The 20663-nt window shown below is 52.0% G+C and overlaps 1 protein-coding gene across 1 annotated transcript in view; it reads left to right on the forward strand.

Annotated features, from left to right (window-relative positions):
• The window catches only part of LOC119111982 (protein pelota), a 93203-nt gene that overhangs the window by 49100 nt on the left and 23440 nt on the right, over positions 1-20663 (forward strand). The window contains exon 7 of the mRNA XM_037235897.1: positions 11890-12082. Within this exon, the coding sequence (XP_037091792.1) occupies positions 11890-12082 (193 nt within the window). The remainder of the gene's footprint in view (positions 1-11889; positions 12083-20663) is intronic.

The raw sequence follows: 20663 nt of genomic DNA on the forward strand, positions 1-20663 counted from the left end.
GTCTCGAAAATCATTCGGTGCAGTTTCCAGCCCAGCCCTTTTTAGACCTAAACCCCGCTAGTTTCCAGCCACACAGCCACATTTGCACCACGTTATCTGTCATCAATGGGTGAGCCGCAACCTGCATGGAAGCCGCCGGTTTCCGAAGTGCTGGTGAAAATCTTATCGGAAATGATCGCGGAAAAAAATCTTTTCGGAAATGTGTGAAACTGCGTCACTGCCAGAATTGCTTTAGCATCGTGTCGAAATACGTCATCTTGGTGCGGTATTGTTCGAGATCCTAAGACGTTGTCTTGGGATCCCAGGATGTCACCGTGTGACGTTCTCCACTGCTGTCGCAATTGGTTTCTTGCTCTCCATCTATGTCACCGTAAGACGTTCTTGAATGGGAACAGAAGGGCAGCCGGCAGCTGTGGCGAGGCCTACCAACCGTGACCATAGTCCGCGCTGGGCTCTTCCTCAGGGGCTGCAGAAGTTCTTCGAGACGGTGATGCAGGCGCTGCTGCGACATGCTCGGCTGGACGTGGTCAAGTGTGTGCTGGTGGCCAGTCCTGGCTTTGTCAAGGACCAATTCGCCGAGTACATGTGGCAAACGGCCTTCAAGACGGATAACAAACAGCTGCTGGAGAGCAAGAGCAAATTCTTGCTGGTGCACGCTTCCTCGGGCTTCAAGCATTCGCTGAAAGGTCAGTCGGTGTTGGGTGAGACTCCTGGGTGGCAAAGTGCTGACTAAACTTGGCCGCCCCTGTGGGTAATCTGGGAAACGAACGTGGTCTCGGACGCCCTTTCAGTTGCGTTAGCGCTCAGTAAGACCATACGGGGTTTCGCTCGTTTCTTCCTGCATCACTCTTGTCTCACGGGAGTTTTTGTACCTTCGCCCTACGAGTATTATAGTTCAAGCCATATCAGCGAATTGCGTTCACAGCTCACGGTACTTACGGGATTTCTCGAATAGAATTGCGTGGCCGCTGTTGTTTCAGACCAGCATCGGGGAGAGGGGGGGGGGGAGGGGTTCGTCAAAATGGGTCATGTTTGATTCGAAGGTGAATAGCGGGCGCTTCCCCGGGATTACCGTGCATAACAGCGTAACGCGTGGTTAAAACAGTGGCCAATTCGAAATATTCTTGAAATTTAGCAAGTATTTATGTCATTACTTACGTGTTCACTTAGTTTTTGCGCTTTTTCATGAGCGCGTTTGCTCTGAACATTTACTTGGCGTTGGGCTTACAGACACTTCAGTATGAACAACATCAAAAGTCGCACTGCCTGACGCCCAACCTATTTTCATGCATACGCGATGTAAGGTGGCTTTGATATATTGCGTTGAGCATAGTCAAATCTTTCCCCGGCATCGCATTCCGTTGAAAGCATGTCTTTGTGAAACATTGTACAGGTCACTTCGCTGGTCTGTCTACCACTGACGTTACTACCCCTACCACCATGACCTACCCCACGTACCCACCCCGGTGGCATGGCTAAGGGTTTGATAAGCCACGCATTGCAGCGGAATGCTCGCGGCCTACGACATGTCACGGGGGCCTGTCGCCTGATCCGCCGACCTCCCCGCTACCTCCCCCCCCCCCCCCCCCTGGTGGTGACGGCTCGGTAAGACCGGGTGCCGTGTGATCGATCGAGTCACGTGCCGCCACGTCCAGACCGCTGAAAAATGGGCGTCCGGCAGCCTGTTGCGCCGTGGAGCCCTGGCAGTAGGCTGTGGTGCTGCCGTGCTCAGCGGCAGGGCAGAAGACTGCAGTGTTCTCGTCGCGCGCGTCCCTGGTCATGCTTGGCACGCGGTCCCTCCGTCGTGTCTCGTTAGCCCGTTAGTAATGAGATCGGGCCGCATTTGCGCAAGCGTCGGTGCATGTGCTTGTCAGCCCGGCGCTGAACTCACGGCAGCTGTTCCCGGTCGTGCTCCAGCTCTGGGCGCTGGGTTCTCCCCCAGCACCGGGGTATGTGTAACTCCTAATGCGTCTCGGTAAAGAGAACCCCGGGGCTGAGAAGATGGCGTTGGCAGCTGTACGGCCTTGAAATTTGTGGACGGAGTTTCGGCGCAGGGTGAAAACGTGGACTGGAGCTGTTAGCGCATAACACAACCGTACGAATTCCCCGCGTAAACAGCATTTAACAGTAGTGTAATGTTGTCTCTGTTTTATTTCGCCAATCATTTTTTATTTTGCTCGGGTCACTCCAAGCTTGGGGTACGTCGTGTTCCCTTTATCGGCGCAGTTTGATGTATTGCGTGGAATAAACATGCTGAAAACTGGCCTTGGGCGTGCTTGTGTATGTTACTTGAGGTCATACGGCTGCAGGCCACTATTCATCGCGGTGAATTGCTGTTTTCTGTCGCCTCAAGCTGTTCCAAAACTAGTCCGAAGCGAAAACGACCCAGCCGTGACCAGCCTTAGCTTTTGAGCACAAATATGGAAATGTAGAAGAAAGCTTGAATCCAGCGTAGAATCAGTCAATGTCCAAGGCGATTTTTAAGTCCGTTTGCACCCACGCATACATAAAGACGTGAAGTCAGATCCCGCTAAGATCCATTAGATCCTCATCCGCGTGCTGTCGGCCCGACTCAACTTTCCCGGCATTTTCAAACCCTTTGCGCAAGTGGCCGGTTGACCAGGGATAAAATTTCAGACTACTGAGCCTAGCTTTTACCACTTCCAGTTTTTGTCGGTTGATACACATGTACATTTTGTCAGATGTTCGTGGCCGATGGGCCGCCACATCCGGCCAGGGTGCTACCCTTGTTAGTGGCGACGGACGGCCCCCAGCAGCGCCGTTACCGCGCACCTTACGCTTGCGCAAGCCATAGGCAAGGCGAGACAAGGCAAGGCAAGGCAAGGCAAGGCAAGGCAAGGCAAGGCAAGGCAAGGCAAGGCAAGGCAAGGCAAGGCAAGGCAAGGCAAGGCAAGGCAAGGCAAGGCATGGCATGGCAAGGCAAGGCAAGGCAAGGCAAGGCAAGGCAAGGCAAGGGCTGATGGCCAAATGCAAGGCGCGCAAACTCACTACGACTGAAATCAAAAAATAATTTCTGTTAAGGCGATACGCCCCTTCATAGTGCACAGAATCACTCCGACCCGATCTCGAAGCCAATGCTCCCCGGCGCGGGTTGTCGGACGCCGGCACTGTGTCCATACCGTGCCCGGCGCTGCGCCGGAGCGGCGGCCCCCGTCAGCCGCCTGCCGGCTCCGGACGGGTGGATGACGGGCGGCACGGCCCGCTGCCGCGCCGGAGTGGCGGCCCCCGTCAGCCGCCTGCCGGCTCCGGACGGCTGGATGACGGGCGGCACGGTCCGCTGCCGCGCCGGAGCGGCGGCCCCCGTCAGCTGCCTGCCGGCTCCGGACGGCTGGATGACGAGCGGCACGGTCCGCTGCCGCGCCGGAGGCGGCGGGCCCCCGTCAGCCGCCTGCCGGCTCCGGACGGCTGGATGACGGGCGGCACGGTCCGTTACGGCCCCGAGCGCACGGCTCCTCGCCATTCCCGGCTCGCGGCTGAGGTGGTTGATGGTGGCTACGTGCCGCGCGGTCCCGCACGTACGTTCTGATAACCGGCGGCGTGGACAGGCGCGGACCGGGCTGGGCAGTTGTCACGTGCGTGTGAGACGGCGTCCGGGAAACTGGGGGGATTGCGCGCGGGCTCGGGATCATTGAGAAGGGCCATCGCGAGAGCCGCTGCAACTGTCATTTCGGAAGGGTTCCCCGCTTGATCTGCTCTGGCGTTCCATTTATAAAGTCGGGAAGTCGGTTTACCGAACAAAATGGCAAAACCAGGTCGCTGGTAGAACTGGCTTCCGTCCCTCCGCTCGCTGATGGTCGCTGCCAGGCCCCCACGGCACGGCCCGTTAGCGTTACTCGGCGTGGCCAGCTTGCTCGGAGTGGTAACATCCATTTATGCGTAGCGGTTTCATTTTTATTTTCGCACAGCCAGTTGTAAGGCAACAGTGGTGTTGAGCGCGGCGGCGTCCAATTTCGGTGCAGCGCTCCCGAATTCGGCGGGATTGCAGAAGTGGCACGGCTTTGGCGCAACTGCAAGGTACTTCGACGCGGTTGAACTTTGTAGCAGCCTGATAGCGTGATGCGCAGTCTTTGTAGGAGATGAAAACAAATTTGACAAACTTTAAGTAAATTCGGCACGATTAGTTTTGGCTCTACGTCGCAAAAATGCACGGTGGCACTAATGTACACCAAAGTAAGACAGCTGCGATTTATGCAGCCGTGGTAGGTATGCGTGAAAGGATCAATAATGGCGGGCAACTTTGAATCCCCCATATGGAGCGTCTCCAGGAGATCCTGGAGGAAAGAACAAAATGTTTATGGCGGACACTGAATTCCGCTGCGGCACCATGCCTGAATTACATGCCACGATCACCTTTGATCTCCTGGTTTGAGTCGATATTTCAGTCGTCTCATGATGGCGCTGTTCCACAGCAGGAGGTGTTGTGAAGCCTGGTAACTGACGAAGTGTTGCATCAGGGATTATCCAAGCCCTTTTTAGGAGGCTGCTTTCTAGACCAAATACGCTATACGTGATTTGGTAAACAAGTTTAACACTGATGCTGTTTTAAGGCAAGTAAAGTAAAAAAAAAACTGGTTATGCTCATCCATGTACTGACATCCGATCTCATAAAAGACACGATTCAATGACAAATATTGTAACCACGTTGTATACTGAGTGGTTTCTCCCAACGTTGAGAGCATTCGAGTACTTCACAAGTTTTCTACAGTTTATTTTTGTACGCAATCGCTTGGTTCGCTTGCCTTTTGACAGTCTGTAGCAAGCAATGACCAGATTAGAAGAAGTGATTCAGCCCAAACTTTACATTTATTTTTCGAGCGAGCTCATTCAAAATGTCTTCACGCTTCGCATAATGACACAATAAGCTATCAAGATCATCGTTTTTCGCCGCAACATATACGCTGTGGGTCATACATTACCTCCGTCATTGCAAGAAGTGTGCGCCAAGCCTGGGCCCCACGAAGTTTTCCAGCCCGAAAAACAGGGTGGACCGACCGGGCGGAAAAAATTGAAATTGTTGCCAGATGTGCAGAAAGCATCTAGATCTGGTAACCCGGAATTTTTAAAGCTATTAATCGCGTTTGCGAGGAAAATTGTGCACAGATAAGACAGTAGACGGATATAAGACAGATAGACAGCCTTATTCCTCGTAGAAGAAAACAGGAGAAGGGAAATATAGATGCATATATATTTCGGCAACAAGTTTTATCGAAACGATAAGCAGAAGTAACTTTAAGTTAGCAGAATTAAATAAGCGGAGTTGAATTAAATTTGCTTCTGCCGTTCGTTGAGATGAAGCCATGTTGTCGAAATATCAAAGTATCTATATCTCTATTCACCTGGTTTTTCTGCTAGGAGTAAGGTTATAATGCTGTTGTAACCGGAATTTCTTTATGGATTTCTGCACCACCTGTGCGGACATACACCGTAACGCGTGACAATACTTTTGAGCGTACCTTTCAAAAAGAAACTAAAAAAGAAGGCATCTTATTCGCAGCTATGTTTTATTAGAAATGTTGCGGGGACAGAAAGACAGTGAGAGACAGAGAGACGGGGAAACTGAGAGACAGAGACACAAATAGAGAGACAGGGAGGCAAAAATAGAGAGACGGGGAGACAGAGACACAGGGAGACAGAGGGACGGAGAGACAGGGAGAAAGAGGGAGAGAGAAAGAAAGAGAGACCGAGAGACAGAGACATTATCAGCAAGTCTGCACACTCAACACATACCTGCCTCATCTTACAGCCCGTTTCCTTGGTCACACTTTCACACGAATCGCACGCTTCACAGTGAATGCCCGTCCCATTCCGGGCCCTGCGCCAGCACGGCCCGGTCAAAAGTTGAACTGGAGTCAACTTCCCTGCTGGCCCCGTCGGATCCTTGCCGGGCGGTGGGAGAAGCCGGCCGACCGTCGGCGATCAAGTCCTCCCCGGTTCCCACCGCCAGAGTTATTCCGGCCCGGTATCCCAGGCGAGGCATACCGGTTTCCCGGGCGGGAAAATTCGGTTGGAACCGGGCTGCGCTTAGAGACGGGCAGATTTTAGCCACGTGGACTAACTGTATTTCCATCGCGCGTTTGATAATGCTTGAATGACTTCCGCATTGCTTGAGGACTGAGCAGATACCAGCATTGCCACAAAGCGGAACTTGCTTGGGGTAGGGCCGAAGAGTGAAACGCTCTATTTGTATGCTGCTCCGCCACCTTTGACCGCGTTAGTTCTGAACGTGACACACCATTTCTTGAATGTGCGCCACCACGCCGCATACGGATGGCAACATGTGAAGACTCGTCTGTTCCGGCCAGTGACGACTGTGACCGTACTCGAGGCGCGGGCTGTACGTCCGTCGGCTGTTACAGCCCTGCGGTCTGTCAGGAGTTTGTACGGGACCATACTCGAGGCGCGGGCTGTACGTCCGTCGGCTGTTACAGCCCTGCGGTCTGCCAGGAGTTTGCACAGAGCGGGACGTGGAAGGTGATCGGGGAGTCACCAGATGTGAGGTGGGAGGTGATGGGGAGTGACTGGGATGCTAGGTAGGGGACGATAGGGGAGTGCCAGGGAGATGATGGGGAAGTCACTGGGATGTGAGGTGGGAGGTGGTGGGGGAGTGGCGGAGACGTGAAGCGGGAGATGATAAGGGAGTGACCGGGATGTTAGGTGTGAGGTGATGGGGAAGTCACTGGGATGTGAGGTGGGAGGTGATGGGGGAGTGACCGGGATGTGAGGCGGGAGATGATAAGGGAGTGTCCGGGATGTGAGGTGGGAAGTGATGCAGAAATGAACGGAATTTGAGGTTGTAGGTGATGGGGGAGAGAGAAGACCTTTTCCCAGACCGATCGCAGGCGGTAAGATGTTTCTGGACTCTAAATGAAGAGTTGCGATCTGCCCCCCCCCCCCCCCCCCCCCCCAATGAGATGGTGGCCTGCCCCCGGGCCGGAACTGGGAAGATGGGGCGGGAGATGAAGACGTGAAGTTCTGAAAACAACGGGCCTACCTGCCGGCTTGAGCTGAGGGCATGGCAGGCTGTCGCATCGAGTGAAGTGTTGGGAGGCCGGTTCCTGGCCTGGAGATGGGGGAACGAAGACCTGTGCTTAACGTTACACTCCGCTGCCAGGGGGATTCTGTTGGAAACGTCAGGGATGCGCATGACCGGAACAGACCATCTGTCCTGTACTCGGCTGGCGCCGCCGCCAGTCTATCGGTCCGCTGTGGTCGCCAGCCGTCCGCCGGCCAGCTGTGGTCGCCAGCTGTCTGCCAGTCCGCTGTGGCCGCCAGCTGTCTTCCGGTCCGCTCTGGTCGCCAGCCGTCTACCGATCTGCTGTAGTCGCCAGCCGTCTGCCGGTGCACTGTGGTCACCAGCCGTCTGCCAGTCCGCTGTAGCCGACAGCCTTCTGTTAGTCCGCTATAGTCGCCAGCCGTCTGCCAGTCCGCTGTGGTCTGCCAGTCCGCTGTGGTCGCCAGTTGTCTTCCGGTCCGCTGTGGTCGCCAGCCGTCTACCGGTCTGCTGCAGTCGCCAGCCGTCTGCCGATCCGCTGTGGTCGCCAGCCGTTTGCCGGTCCGCTGTGGTCGCCAGTCGTTTGCCGGTCCGTTGTGGTCGCCAGCTGTCTGCCAGTCCGCTGTGGTCGCCAGCCGTCTGCCGGCCCGCTGTGGCCTGCCAGTCTGCTGTGGTCGCCAGCCGTCTGCCAGTCCGCTGTGGTCGCCAGCCGTCTGCCGGTCCGCTGTGGTCTGCCAGTCTGCTGTGGTCGCCAGCCGTCTGCCAGTCCGCTGCGGTCGCCAGCCGTGCTCGCCGGCGCATCTGACCGGCACCGAGACGGCCGGCCGGCCCCTCTCAGCATAGCTTCACATGCCTGCTGCCCGCCGTCGACCCCAGGTCAATCGACGCGTGTGCGCGGCCGAGTTCATGGCCGCCCATGGTGCCGCCTGTTTCTGCCGGTCGGCGCGGCCCCAGCGTCGGGCGGGACGAATGGCGGCCGAAACAGGCTATCGACCATTGATCGAACGGTGTAGTAGCATTGTTGTAGCTGAATCGGCCGCCCCTCCCTGCGCGAGGTGGCCTTTCACCGACGTATGTGTAAGTGAGTGATGTGTGCTGGAATGGCACGGTGCTGAATGCCAGGTGTCTGGCTAAATCATGTTGCCATGCGCCAATGCCGTCTGTAATCTAAGTTACGCTAAGGCTGTGTTAGCAACACATAGTCCTGCTCACGCCTAGCCTGTTACGTGCTCCATTGGTCGTCCACAACGCCTGCTAGTCAATCTAGTCCTATTAGTTACTGACCCGGTTATCCAGGAGCTATCCGCCTCTTTATGGTCAGAGATATGTGTGGATCTCACTGGTGGGCCTAGCTCCGTAATGCTTCGACATTATTGTAAGACGTATCTAGGATGATTGAATACCATTCGCAAGGATTAGACATAGATCCCGCATCGTGGAAGGTATCTCATCCAATTTGGCAGAAGATTCTTGATTCCAAAAGAATCGCTAAGGGAATAAAAATTTGTAGGATCCCAGGAAGGCGTGGAATTTGATTTGGATATGATACAAACTTTTGCCTCATTTGGGCCATTTTATCCCTGCCCAAAATCAGACAGTTATCACTCCTATCCAAGTCAACTTGTGAGCTAATTTTTCAAAGTTGACCTGTAATAGGAAACTATGTGGATGGAACACGAATGCATTATCGGTGTAACAGGTAGTGTTTTTCGCAATGATCGCCGAAGCGGAGCCCACGAGTCAAACCAAGTCAATATATTCACGAATGGCTCCGACAAGTGGCTTAATATTTCATCACAGTCGCATCGCAGTTCATATGCTGCAAAAGTAGAATAAAAAGCTACACCAAACAAAAAAGCACCGATGACACAAGTGGTAAAAAAACAGTCAAATACAAAACACCTTACGTTATAGTGTTACTCAGCACCACTGAGTTCGCCAATAAATTCACACATTTTCCCGTAGCTATTGGTGACTGGTGGCAGGTACTCCCAGAACGAGACTGCACTGAAAGCTACTCGATTTTAGCAGACGCAAATGCTGTATTTTGTTCCGTAAAGCAGCTTACGCACACTGGATCAGCTTTGGTTTAGGTCTCGTCATTTTGCACTGATGGACCCGGCTTTGGCTTCGTTGTTATTAAGCTCGAAGCCGCTGACCTGGGCTTCGGTTTTGAGTGTGCAAATTTAAAGTTACTGGCTTCTTTTTTTGCTTTGGGTTTTAAAAACACGAGGCCACTGGCTTTGGCTTCGACTTTACGGCTTCAAACTTTTAAGTCACCGATTTAGCTTCGACTCCGGCTTCATGTCATTATCTTGCCTTTGAATTCGGCTTTAATGCTGGACGCCTGACTTCATACCCATCCCTGGTCCGTGCATATATCTGTAGTTAAGTTTATTCCAATCACACTCTTGATGGTGTGATTCGAATCACACCCTTAAATGGATCGATGATGTAACGTTGATTCTGGTGCCCTTGAAACATGCGTCCGAAGCGGGACACAAAAACCGTTCGTTGCACATTGACGGCTTATTTAGTTGCATTATTTCATATCTGGACCGTATGGACTCCGCCGTCAAGCATACCTACATTTGCAGTAGGGCCACGTAGGGACAATGACAGTCCTTTAGCCACTAACCGCTGGTAGCTGCACGACAGGTGCGCTCGCTTAGTTAATGAGAGCTGAGAATTGAGATACGCACGATGCGAGTAAATTCGAATACATCCATATATTATTGTGAGCCCTCGAATCCTAGAAACGAGGACTTGAACCCGGAAAATCAGGATCCGAATTCTAAACACCACACCAAGTCCTGGGATTAATTGTGTATATAAGTATTCACCGCTGAAGCATTGCTGTCGAGATGGGGTTCCAACACGATTCCTGTGCCGCGGAGGTCTTATCACGTTATGACGACCTTCGTATGACTGTTGCGGTGTCATCATAAGTCCAGGAATGCAAAAAAGACAATGCTCTCATTTTCTGCATCTGTTGAGCTGAAAAGCCTCTTTTTGTGATGGCGATTTTTGTCCTCGCCCGAGGACAGTGAGGAAGAAAAGCTCTCTTACTAGGCTGTGCTCCGAAGTATACAGTTCCCACCACCGTGTGACGTTCCAGGTATGTGCCAACATAATCAAGCTTCCTGTGCCGATACTTCCCCAAGACGTAAGCCCGTTAGGTCGATATGCCCTACCTGAGTGGTAGCCATTATGCTGATCGCCAAACCATCAGGCGGCTTATTATGTATGCTTTCCATAATTATGTTATTGAGGGGGTAAACAATGGTCACGAAAACCATAGATTAACGCAGGGTATCCGTTTAGGGTTTTCCCTAAGCTCGCAACTATACCATATAACTAAGCTCGCAAGGCAAATGATAGTTGCTCTTTTTGTGTCTAAACATATAGCAGAGCAGGCTGGTGACTCGATCGCCGTCATCGCTACGCCGGACATCGGTCGACACGAGCCGTGACCCGTTTCGTAACGCTCTCGTGACGTGCGGGTCCGCAGGCTGAGACGGTCCCAACGTCAACTCTCCGGATGTTTTGGAGCGGCGCCAGTCCGGACAATCATGCTTTTGACGGACCTTTGCCTTTGTTACCACTTATGTTGTCATGTGTCAGCGACAGCTAGCTCTTGTGTTATGTTGATTGGGGCTTTCGGGTGCGCCGACTTCTAGGCATTTGGCGCCCAAGCGGCAGGCAGCTCAGTTCTATAGAAGTGCCGTGACGTTTTACTCAAGGCATTGCCATCAAGCTGTTTGATTAGCAAGAGGTTGGTGCAACATTACAGTATAATCGGAATGTCCACTCCAATCCGAGTAATCTCCCGATGATAAAATATTCGGGTCGCGAAAAAGCTGAAGAGTATTTCGCCAATCCAGGGTCACAACGCGTCACCTTTTGATGAAAGAGATGTGGGACAATGGCACGTGCATCCACGTGGGTCCAAGTATGCGATCGTTTATCATCTCTTAACTGCAAGCCATGTATCCACCAGCTTGGAGAATCTCCAAGGACCGAGATCAGATCTCAGCAACCCGGAACAGTTTTGAGTTGAAGCCTACTGGATGGGGAATGCAGTGCCCGTGAATATTAAGCGGGCTCGTCCCGCTTGGACGCATGGTGACACTAGCGATCACCTGGCGACGGCGGATGTCGCATTTTCCACCACCGCCGTCAACTGCTGTGGCCTAAACTGAGGGGCCTAAGCTGAGAGAGCTGCGTGGTCCTGTTAATCGCGGCCGGTCCCGCGCTGTAAAGGGCGTCGCACTGGCTGCGGTATCAGAAGCTGTTACGAACTGGATTCTCTTCAGGACGTCAAATTGAGGAGCACAACTGGAGACACGAGCCGGCACTGCTGCGAGCGGACATCGGTACTCAATGTAGCTGGGCAGTTGGTGTGCATTTGCTCACCAGCTTTTCACCGCGCGACATTCACAACTTCTGTCACGTTAGAAAGCTCCAACGATGAAACTTAGCAATTCCTGAAGTTCTGATGTGCTATGACTTATGTCCTGACCTGGCGTTGCAGAGATAGCGAACTGCCGGGCCTTGGGCTGCCGGGCCGGTCGCTTTCTCGCCTCTACTCGGCTTTGTATGAGTGCGATTGGATCCGGCCGGGGAATGACACGTGATGTATTGGGGCTGTGTTGCGACGTGACATGTGATCGGACCTGACCTGACCCGATGCTGCAGGAATGCCACAGAACCCGGCTGTTACGTGACATGTTCCAGAGGTGTCGCAAGAACCCGACCTGACCTGATGTGTAACCTGACCTGGTGTTCCAGAGGTGCTGCGGGACCGCGCTGTGACCTGACCTCATGCTCCAGAGGTGCCGCAGGACCCCGACCTAACGCGAGGCCTGGTGTTCCAGAGGTGCTGCAGGACCCGGCCGTGATGGCACGCCTCAGTGACACCAAGGCGGCGGGAGAGGTGAAGGCGCTCGAGACGTTCTACCGCACGCTGCAGGATGACCCGAGCAAGGCCTACTACGGCTACAAGCACGTCGAGCGCGCCAACGAGGCGCAGGCCATCGAAACCCTGCTCTGTTCTGACAAGCTGTTCCGGTGAGTGCGGCGCCCCGCCGCGCTCTGTGGGAGGGGGGGGGGGGGGGGGGGGGGGGAGTCTGGTGCACTGCAGCGTCGGCCTCTCAGGTGCTGGAGCGTTTGGGAGGCGTGTGCTCTCCTAATCTGTCCAGGAGGTGTCAGGAGTCCTGTTGGCTGCTTGAGCCGTGCTCAGCAGGGGCGACACTAGCATGTGTCGCCTTGGGCTGGACTTCCATATGTGACGTCATAATGTGTATTGATCCATAAAACAGCTGTTGACATCATTGCAAAGTGTCTGCGCGCTCAGTCCTTTTTGTATGAAGCTTACCTATTTGAAGTAACCAAAAGTTGCGTGAGTTGTCCAGGTTCCGTACTCTTTTGCGGGTTTTAGTGGGTGAGCGTCAAGCCGGAGTATGTTATAAAAACCTTCTTTTATGAATGTTCCCACAACTTCCTACCTTAAATTGTATAAGAAAGTTGCGTCTTGACCCCCTGACATAAAATAATCATGTTATTTCAGTTACATTTCAAGTCTGAGAAAGTCAGTCTCAGCTGTTGACAGCATCAGCTCATTTCAAGTCAAATATGGCCGCCACCACGAATGCGATGAGCAGTCAGTTACTGAGCAGGCGTTTGGAAGGACCTAGCCCAGCCTGACGTAGTGAGCCTGTTCAGCAAAATAGTCTGTGGGTGACCTCGCGCATCAACGCCTGCAAACCCCACCCATATGATTAGTCTGTGCGTGGGACTAAGCGTGCTTATGCTGGGTGGTGACGTTGATGCTTCACCTCATCACCTTCACTAGGATTTCCACTAGCAGGAAAGACACGTGAGAGTGAGGTGAAACGTCTGCGTCACCAGGACGTCGAGAGGGGTTTGGCCTAATCCTCATTTTATCTCTCCTAGAACGAGCTAGCAATTTTGCTTCGATCAGATAGTCACCCAGCCCCACAGATTCCCGAACACTCGAGGCGCTGCAACTTTTGCGCCTTGTTTTCGGCCGTAACGTCGTGGACTAAATCGCTGTCGCGATGAAAACATCGCTATCTGGCGCCGCCTCCCATTGACCTCGCGCTAAGGCCGAAACTTCGCGATGGGGCGGGCGCCGCCACACGGCGGCTGGAGGCCGGGCGTGGCCTGGCGGCGGAGCGCTCGGTCAGGACCGGGGTCGGGGCTGGTGCAGCTGGGGTCTGCATCCGAGGCTCAAGAGGGGCGGCGGCGGTCAGACGTGGGATCGTGAGGGCCCGGGAGGGTCTCGGTCCGGGTCTCCCGCCGGACCGCGCAGCCGAAGACGCGGTCTGGGTGTCACGAGACCGGCTGTACTTTGTAGTAGGCGCACATCGGAACTCGGACCAGACGAACGGCCCGCTGATCTCTGATCCGAGGCGCCTGGCCCGGCTTTCCCAACACACACACAACTTTTCTCTCTCTTTCAAACGGAGCACTGAGTACAGTGTGACGTGTGTCAAAACATCGCAACCCGGGTACTTGAAAGGCAACATGTAAATTGATCGTTCTTGTGAAGCTTCGTCACACTTCTATATAGCGTCGCGTGTATATAAATATATACACACATTATATATATATATATATATATATATATATATGTATATATATATATATATATATATATATATATATATATATATTCACGCGTATATGTGTTGTCGGTATAGACCGGTGGCTTCGTTTTCATTGCCTGGTGCCAGGACCGAAATGTGGCCGTTGAAACGGCGGTGCGGGTTGTCGACAACGGTCGACAAGCCCCCGCTCCGGTCTGGTTTTGCTGAACGTAACTACGAGCAGCCTGGCGCCTGGCCGCTGACCGTCTTTGAAAGAGGGTAGCTAGCGGGTTTGCCACACTCCCTCGCTTCTCGAGCCAGCGAGGGATTCTCCCCACTTATGACGTTGATCTCGGACGTAATTGATTCGTTTATCAACCGGATCGAAATTGATTCGTTGATTGCGTTCCGGCATGGCGCGGCTATCGTCACCGCTTTGCTGCATATTTTACAGCCTTCAGAAGAGCTGTAGTCTGAGCACCGGTTTGGGTTTTGATCACAACTGAAACGTTAGCATTAGCTTCAGCCTGTAGGTCACATGGTTCGCAAGGGTCGGAATTGTTTTACGATCGCCGGAGGACGTTGCCTTCCCTGAACGACACACTCGTTCCGTGTCTGCACCACCAGGCACGAGCCTAACAGGTCGATGGTGTATTCAGAGGCACTATCAGAAGACGCGCGAAGGTCAGTGGGGAAATCAGTAGACTTTGGAGCAGAATTGCCGGAAACCAGAGACGAGAGGAAACCAGCGGGGATGGCGGAAGAGGCAAGTGGGAGGCCGGCGGGGATGGCGGAAGAGGGCAAGTGGGAGCCGGCGGGGACGGCGGAAGAGGGCAAGTGGGAGCCGGCGGGATGGCGGAAGAGGCAAGTGGGAGCCGGCGGGGATGGCGGAAGGAGCAAGTGAGAGCCGGCGGGGACGGCTGCAGGATCACAAGTGCAGATTTCATCCGGTTTGCCGATCCAGTCCGACGGCGGGACATTGTCAACGGTCATGTTTGAATGCCAAAGGTAAAGCCAAAAGAGTTGCACGTGCCTCTCTTACTTCTTTCGCCCTGTGTTCCCTCCCCCCTTCACACGAGGCTCAGTAATCGGGAACCGTACGATGCATTTTTAAGACAATCAGAAAAAGCAAACGGCGAGACAGCTCTTGAGCTGAAGCTCAGCAAGAGTACGGCAATGACAGCGTCTTCTCACACACACACGCGACGTTGTCCCTGATAAGCGCGCTCACGCGACGCGTTTTCTCGTTTCTTCGTTTTGGCTTGGTTTGGTAGGCAAGAGAGCCCTTTCGGTCAGTAAGAGCCGTTTCAGGGCTATGATATTAAAGAGAACGGTAAGCAGGGGGTGCGTCCATCGTGGCAGTCCTCCGCCGCCGGGCCTCGCCCTTGCGCAGGGGCCCGTCCTCGGGTGTGGGCGTCCGGCCGGGCGGGGCTCCCGCCGACACGGCTAAGAGGCCGGCTCGCAGCTGACGGCCGCAGCGTGCCCCGGTGAGGCGGCACGCTGCCAGGGGTTGGGAGAAGAGATCAGTAAGGAGGAAGGACGGGGTGTTCTGCGGTGTATCGGCCCTCTAGGATGCATATGTTGGTAGACAGGTATCAAGAAGAATCGTTCGTGAAAAGGCTAGCAAAACTTACTGACGTCGATCTTGTCTCTGCTCAGCCAGAGTGTGCCCGAATTGGCTCAGTCATAATGCATCATTTGGTAACTGAAAAGAAATGAGAGACGGTGATATGACAGAAAGTTTGACTTGCAATAGCATCTGGAGGCTTTGGGATGTAAATGCATCTATTGGCGATATTTGCGGGGGTCGCACCATTCGCTGCGGGCGGCGGGGGTCGTGGGAGCTTCTCACATGATTTAGACGTGTTTGAACGGGCACCTTAATGTGATGTTGGATTGTCTAGGATTGCGTGGTTCAAGTGGTAGTGAGCTGCTGCTGCTGCGCAGTGCAAGTGTTAACTTAAGTCCTCAAATTCGAATGAAATAATTCAAAGTCAAACAAGATTCTGGAACGGGAGATGTTTATGGGGGCACGTAATGTAGGTACGAAACGTGTGTGTTTTATTTAACCGAGGGCACTTCAACAATTTTATTTTTCGTAACTTTGTACAAGTTAAACACGGGCACATCTGTCACTTTGCAGACATTTCGCAATGTGGATAGCGGTACTCTCGATAACAGTGACATGGGGAATAGATGTCAATACAAGAACACTATAAATCACGGGAAATGGACATACAAGGACAATCAAGACATGCAAAATAGTAGGTAAATACTAAGGTCCATATAGAGTAAAGTTGTGTTGTCGCCCCTTATAAGAGTGAGCTCACTGATATTTTATTGGAAGGCTTCAGATCGTGAATTGAAATCTGGTTCTCCTTTTAAATTTTCTTTGCACATGACCGAGCAACAATATGTTCCCCTGTAATCGCATGTCAGGAGAGCACCTAAAATATTCGGGCAGTTCTGTCACTCCCCAACCTGTTTACCGGAAGTGATTGACACACATCGGATAAGCCTGTTTCTCATATAGCTGTATGTGACACCCATAACGGGTATCACACACACACCACACCACACACACACACACGCACGCACACCACGCACTCACGCACACGCCGCACTCACGCACTCACTCACGCCACCACTCACGCACGCACACACACCACACGCCACACACTCACGACTCACGCACTCACGCACTCACGCACTCACGCACGCACGCACGCCCTCACGCACTACGCACTCACTCACGCACGCACGTATATAATATATATATATATATATATATATATATATATATATATATATATATATATATATATTTCATGCCTTTTATATATAAAGCTTACTGAAGCTACACATATACCTTTGTATGTATAGCTTCAGCTTTTCGATAGCTTATCCGTAGCTTTCGATCGCGGGCCGGCCGTGCGCCGACTGGTCCCCGGTGCCGCACACACCAGGCGAGCCGACCCAACCCAGGCCTGACCTGTCTGGGTCAGGCTCCCGGCGGCCGCAGATGTGGCTGGATTAACCCGCCTCCTCGACCCGGCCGGTGCTTCAGAATTACGTTACCGGCTGGCCAATCAGACTGCTGACCCGACCGCGGCGGCCGTGGCGGCTGGCCGGGCTGTCACCACATAAGTGCTGCAGTAAAAAATCCTCCCGACACCGGCGCGGCAGCATCAGTTATGTGCGTTGTTATTTCTACCGCAAACACTTGTACATACTTATACGCGACATCACTTCTACAGCAAACACTTATACCACAAAACATACTCTTGAAAAATTTGTACATGACAAAATTTATGCTTCAAAATGTTATGCTTCAAAATGCACATCATCTGCCATACTGAAGTACTTACATCTACTGCAAAAACTGATGCTGTCTTTACTTACACGCTACATTACTTCTACTGCAAAAAATCATACACGACATAAATGCTACACGACGAACGTTATGCTGCAAAAAAGTTACGTTTATCATTACTTATATAACAAAGACTTCCCAGCCTTCACTGATGCGTCTCATTACTTGTGCTGTAAAAACACCTACACGACATGAGTAGTACACGGCAAAACTTACGCCGCAAAAACGCATACTGGTCATTACTTTTTTCAGAAAGAACAACCACAAGTCTGTTGTAGCACTTTGTCGCGTAGAGGTATATGCAGCAGAAGTAATGCCGTGTGCAAGCAATAGCTCTATAGATTGTTGCACTAGAAGTATCAACGGGCCAGTAGAAGTATCAACGGGCCAGTAGAAGTATCAACGGGCCGGCAGTTTTTAGTCTAAGTATTTGCAGTAGAAGTTAACCCGTTCCCAGGCTATGACTGTATATATTTTTGCAGTAGAAGTATGACGAGTAGAAGTATGGGTTTTGTAATGTAGATGTAATGTCGCGTATGTTCTTTCAGTCGAAGTAATTCGCATGAGTTACGACTGTAGAAGTGTTCGCAGTAGAAGCAATGATGAGTAAGTTTTTGCAGTATAAGTTTTTGTGGCATAGCACTGATGTCGTCCATAATTATTGGCAGTAGAAGTAACATCGAAGCACTCCTGCCGGTAGGAGTTTTTATTGTACTACTAATGCCGTGGAACGACCGGCCGGGCCGCCCGCGTCGTCGCCGCATCTCCCCTGGGGGGACGGACGCGGTGGGTCTCCGTGACCTGGTCGTGCTACTCCGCTATATACTGCGCCGATATATTCTGGGACCGAGCTGTGTGGCATTTGCGTGTCCTCCGCGCGCAGTGCGATGGACGGCTGGTCAGGGGTCTCAGTGCTGCCCGGAGTGACCATCCCGCCCGCCAACTGACGGTGGAACTCCCGAGAACGCTCTCTGTGGGCCACTCGAGTTGTCTTGACGTTGCTCGGCGACGGCCTGAGTCGAACGGGAGTGTAGCATTCTTTGAAGCTAAACTGGCAGCGAGCTGGGTTTCAAGATGCAGTAGTTCGTAGAAGATGCGTACTCTAGTGAGCTATCCAATTTCGTGTATCCGAATGCTGGGGGCTCGGGGACCAGTTTAAAGGTTGTAAAATTGTTGCTGTGCGTGCTGGAGTATCACCGTGAAGTACCTTAATAACACGCGCCCGGGTGGCCGGCTGGATATCCTGCGCTCGGGTGGGAGGTCAATTTGACCTCCTCCGCTAAGATCTCAGGAACTAAGAGAGGTGGAGACACCAAATTCTTAGGGTGTGCTGACCTGTACGTGAACTCGCTTGGGTCAAAGTTTGAGTTTCATAGGTCATGACCTTCGGGTCAAATAAGGCCAAACAAAGTCAAACCTCGGGCTGGTTTCCAAAGTACCCCCAGAGCCTAAATAAGTGTTAAGCCCTAAGCAGAGAGTCGCATGCTTTTTCAAGGTCAGTGGCCTTGTTTGACTTTTCGAAGGTCACGGTGACCAAAATCATACAAGACTGCCTTGAGTTTTGCATTTGAATAAGCGACAAACATTACGTTAGGAGTATGTTCGTAAGTACAGAATGTTGACTTGAGTCAGCTTAGGTCATTGACCTTTCATGACCTTTAAGAATTACATGGAAGATGTGTAATGCGGTTCCTGTTATCAATAAATTCGAAATGAGAACCTGAGTATGCGCTACGCAGCTAGTCTGGAGTAATAAGGAAGCTTTCAGAGATGTATGGCTTCGTTCGAACATTCCGTTATCGCATCAGATTGAATGATTCCCTACAAATTGGCGTCGCTGAATCCACAGCCTGACTTTCACCTGCCGTAGGTCAGTGACCTACGTAAAGACACAATGTATTTAAACAAGGTTGACGTGAAGGAAATCATGTTTGCTTACTCACAGTTATAAAGAGGCTATCCCGTGTCCCAATTTTAACAGAATCGTTAAAAAATACAGTCGGAACTTGTGCGCAACAACGTTGAATTCCGCGCATCCCGCGTCTGTCGCTCCGCGCAGTTCGCATTCCGTCTCTGCGCCAGCGCGCGTGTGGCCAGTGCTCTCCGAGTCGGCGCCCAGCCCGGTCGGCGGCCGCGGTGCGCCGGACTCGCCGCAGCGCGTCACTCCGTGCCGGCTCTATATCGGGCAGCGGGCGCCGCCAATCCCAGGAGCCGGTAACGAGCGCGGCGCGCGCGAGACGCCGGCCTCCGGCGGCGGCCCGCCGACGTCAGGCTGTTTCGCCAGGCGCACCGCCGCAGGTGATGCCCACGCCCGGAAACGTGTGGGTTGTCGGATGACCGCTGGCACGTGCTGCTAACTGGGCGACTGACCACCACCGAACACATGCCTAGGAGCCTCTAAAAGTCTAGCCAGCTCTCTGTGGTTTTGTACGCCGTACATCATCGATTGATGGATCGATACATACATACATACATGCATACACGCACACATACATACGTACGTATATACATACATACATACATACGTATATACATACATACATACATACATACATACACATACATACATACATACATACATACATACATACATACATACATACATACATACATACATACATACATACATACATACATACATACATACATACATACATACATACGTACGTACGTACGTACGTACGTAATACATACGTAACGTACGTAAAATTGTGAGCCAGAACTGGAGCGTCACATGCAGATGAAGGCTTTCGTATTGGGAGAGATCAGGCTTTGTTAGAAAATATTGACAGCGAGGCAATCTTGCTCTGTCGCTGGTGGTGCTACACTCAAAGTCTCCGGGCTTTGCTGTGCTGGTTTCTTCTTGCATTTGGATGGAGGCCGCTTACATAGTGATAACATCACTGGCCCACAGCTTTGCCAATTAAGTTCGTTTTTTACTTTTGGTTTGAGCCAGCGACTGCCAAGCCTTCTATGGAAAGTGCGCTAGAAGTTACATCGCCGCAAAAGTGCGATATAACGTCACAGTTATGCCGTTTAACAGAAGGTAGCACCAGCGTAACGCGATAATCGAGTTTTTCTCAGCTTATGTATTCGAAGTTCGAGTTTATTTTGGCGAAGGCTTATGAATTACCCAGACATGTCTCTTTTTAGAGATTTATGTATTCCTGATCTGTCTTTTTCAAATGCTTTATGATGCGCTTTTTGGTGACCATGGCAAACGATTTTGAAAAAAACGCAACTGTTTTGAGCGATGCGGGTCACGGCAGAATGCGAGCCAGTGTAGTTCTTGATAGAAAAAAGGAAGATCTTCAACTGGTTTTTCGGGATTCCGAGTTAAGAGTGCTTATGCTGAGTTATTGACGTTCAGTATGACAGGAAGTACTTGAACGACGTTGTAGTTCAAGCATCGGTGATAATGACAGCACTCGGTGTTTTAAGTTGGGCTTGCGATTACCAGTGATAACTCTCGATAACTCCTGGTAACTGAACAGAAAAAACTGAGGTCCTAAGCCAGTGTAGTTTTCATGGCTCTGTTTTGCTTTGTTAAAGCCGCGTCGAATGATATTCGAGAGCGCTTAAAAGGTGACGTCACTGGTAATCATAAGTTGGGCTTATGATTACCAGTGATAACTCTCGATAACTCCTGGTAACTGAACAGAAAAAA

This window comes from Pollicipes pollicipes, unplaced genomic scaffold (assembly GCF_011947565.3).
Source record: "Pollicipes pollicipes isolate AB1234 unplaced genomic scaffold, Ppol_2.1 Scaffold_7261;HRSCAF=8764_pilon_pilon_pilon, whole genome shotgun sequence".
Classification (NCBI taxonomy): domain Eukaryota; kingdom Metazoa; phylum Arthropoda; class Thecostraca; order Pollicipedomorpha; family Pollicipedidae; genus Pollicipes; species Pollicipes pollicipes.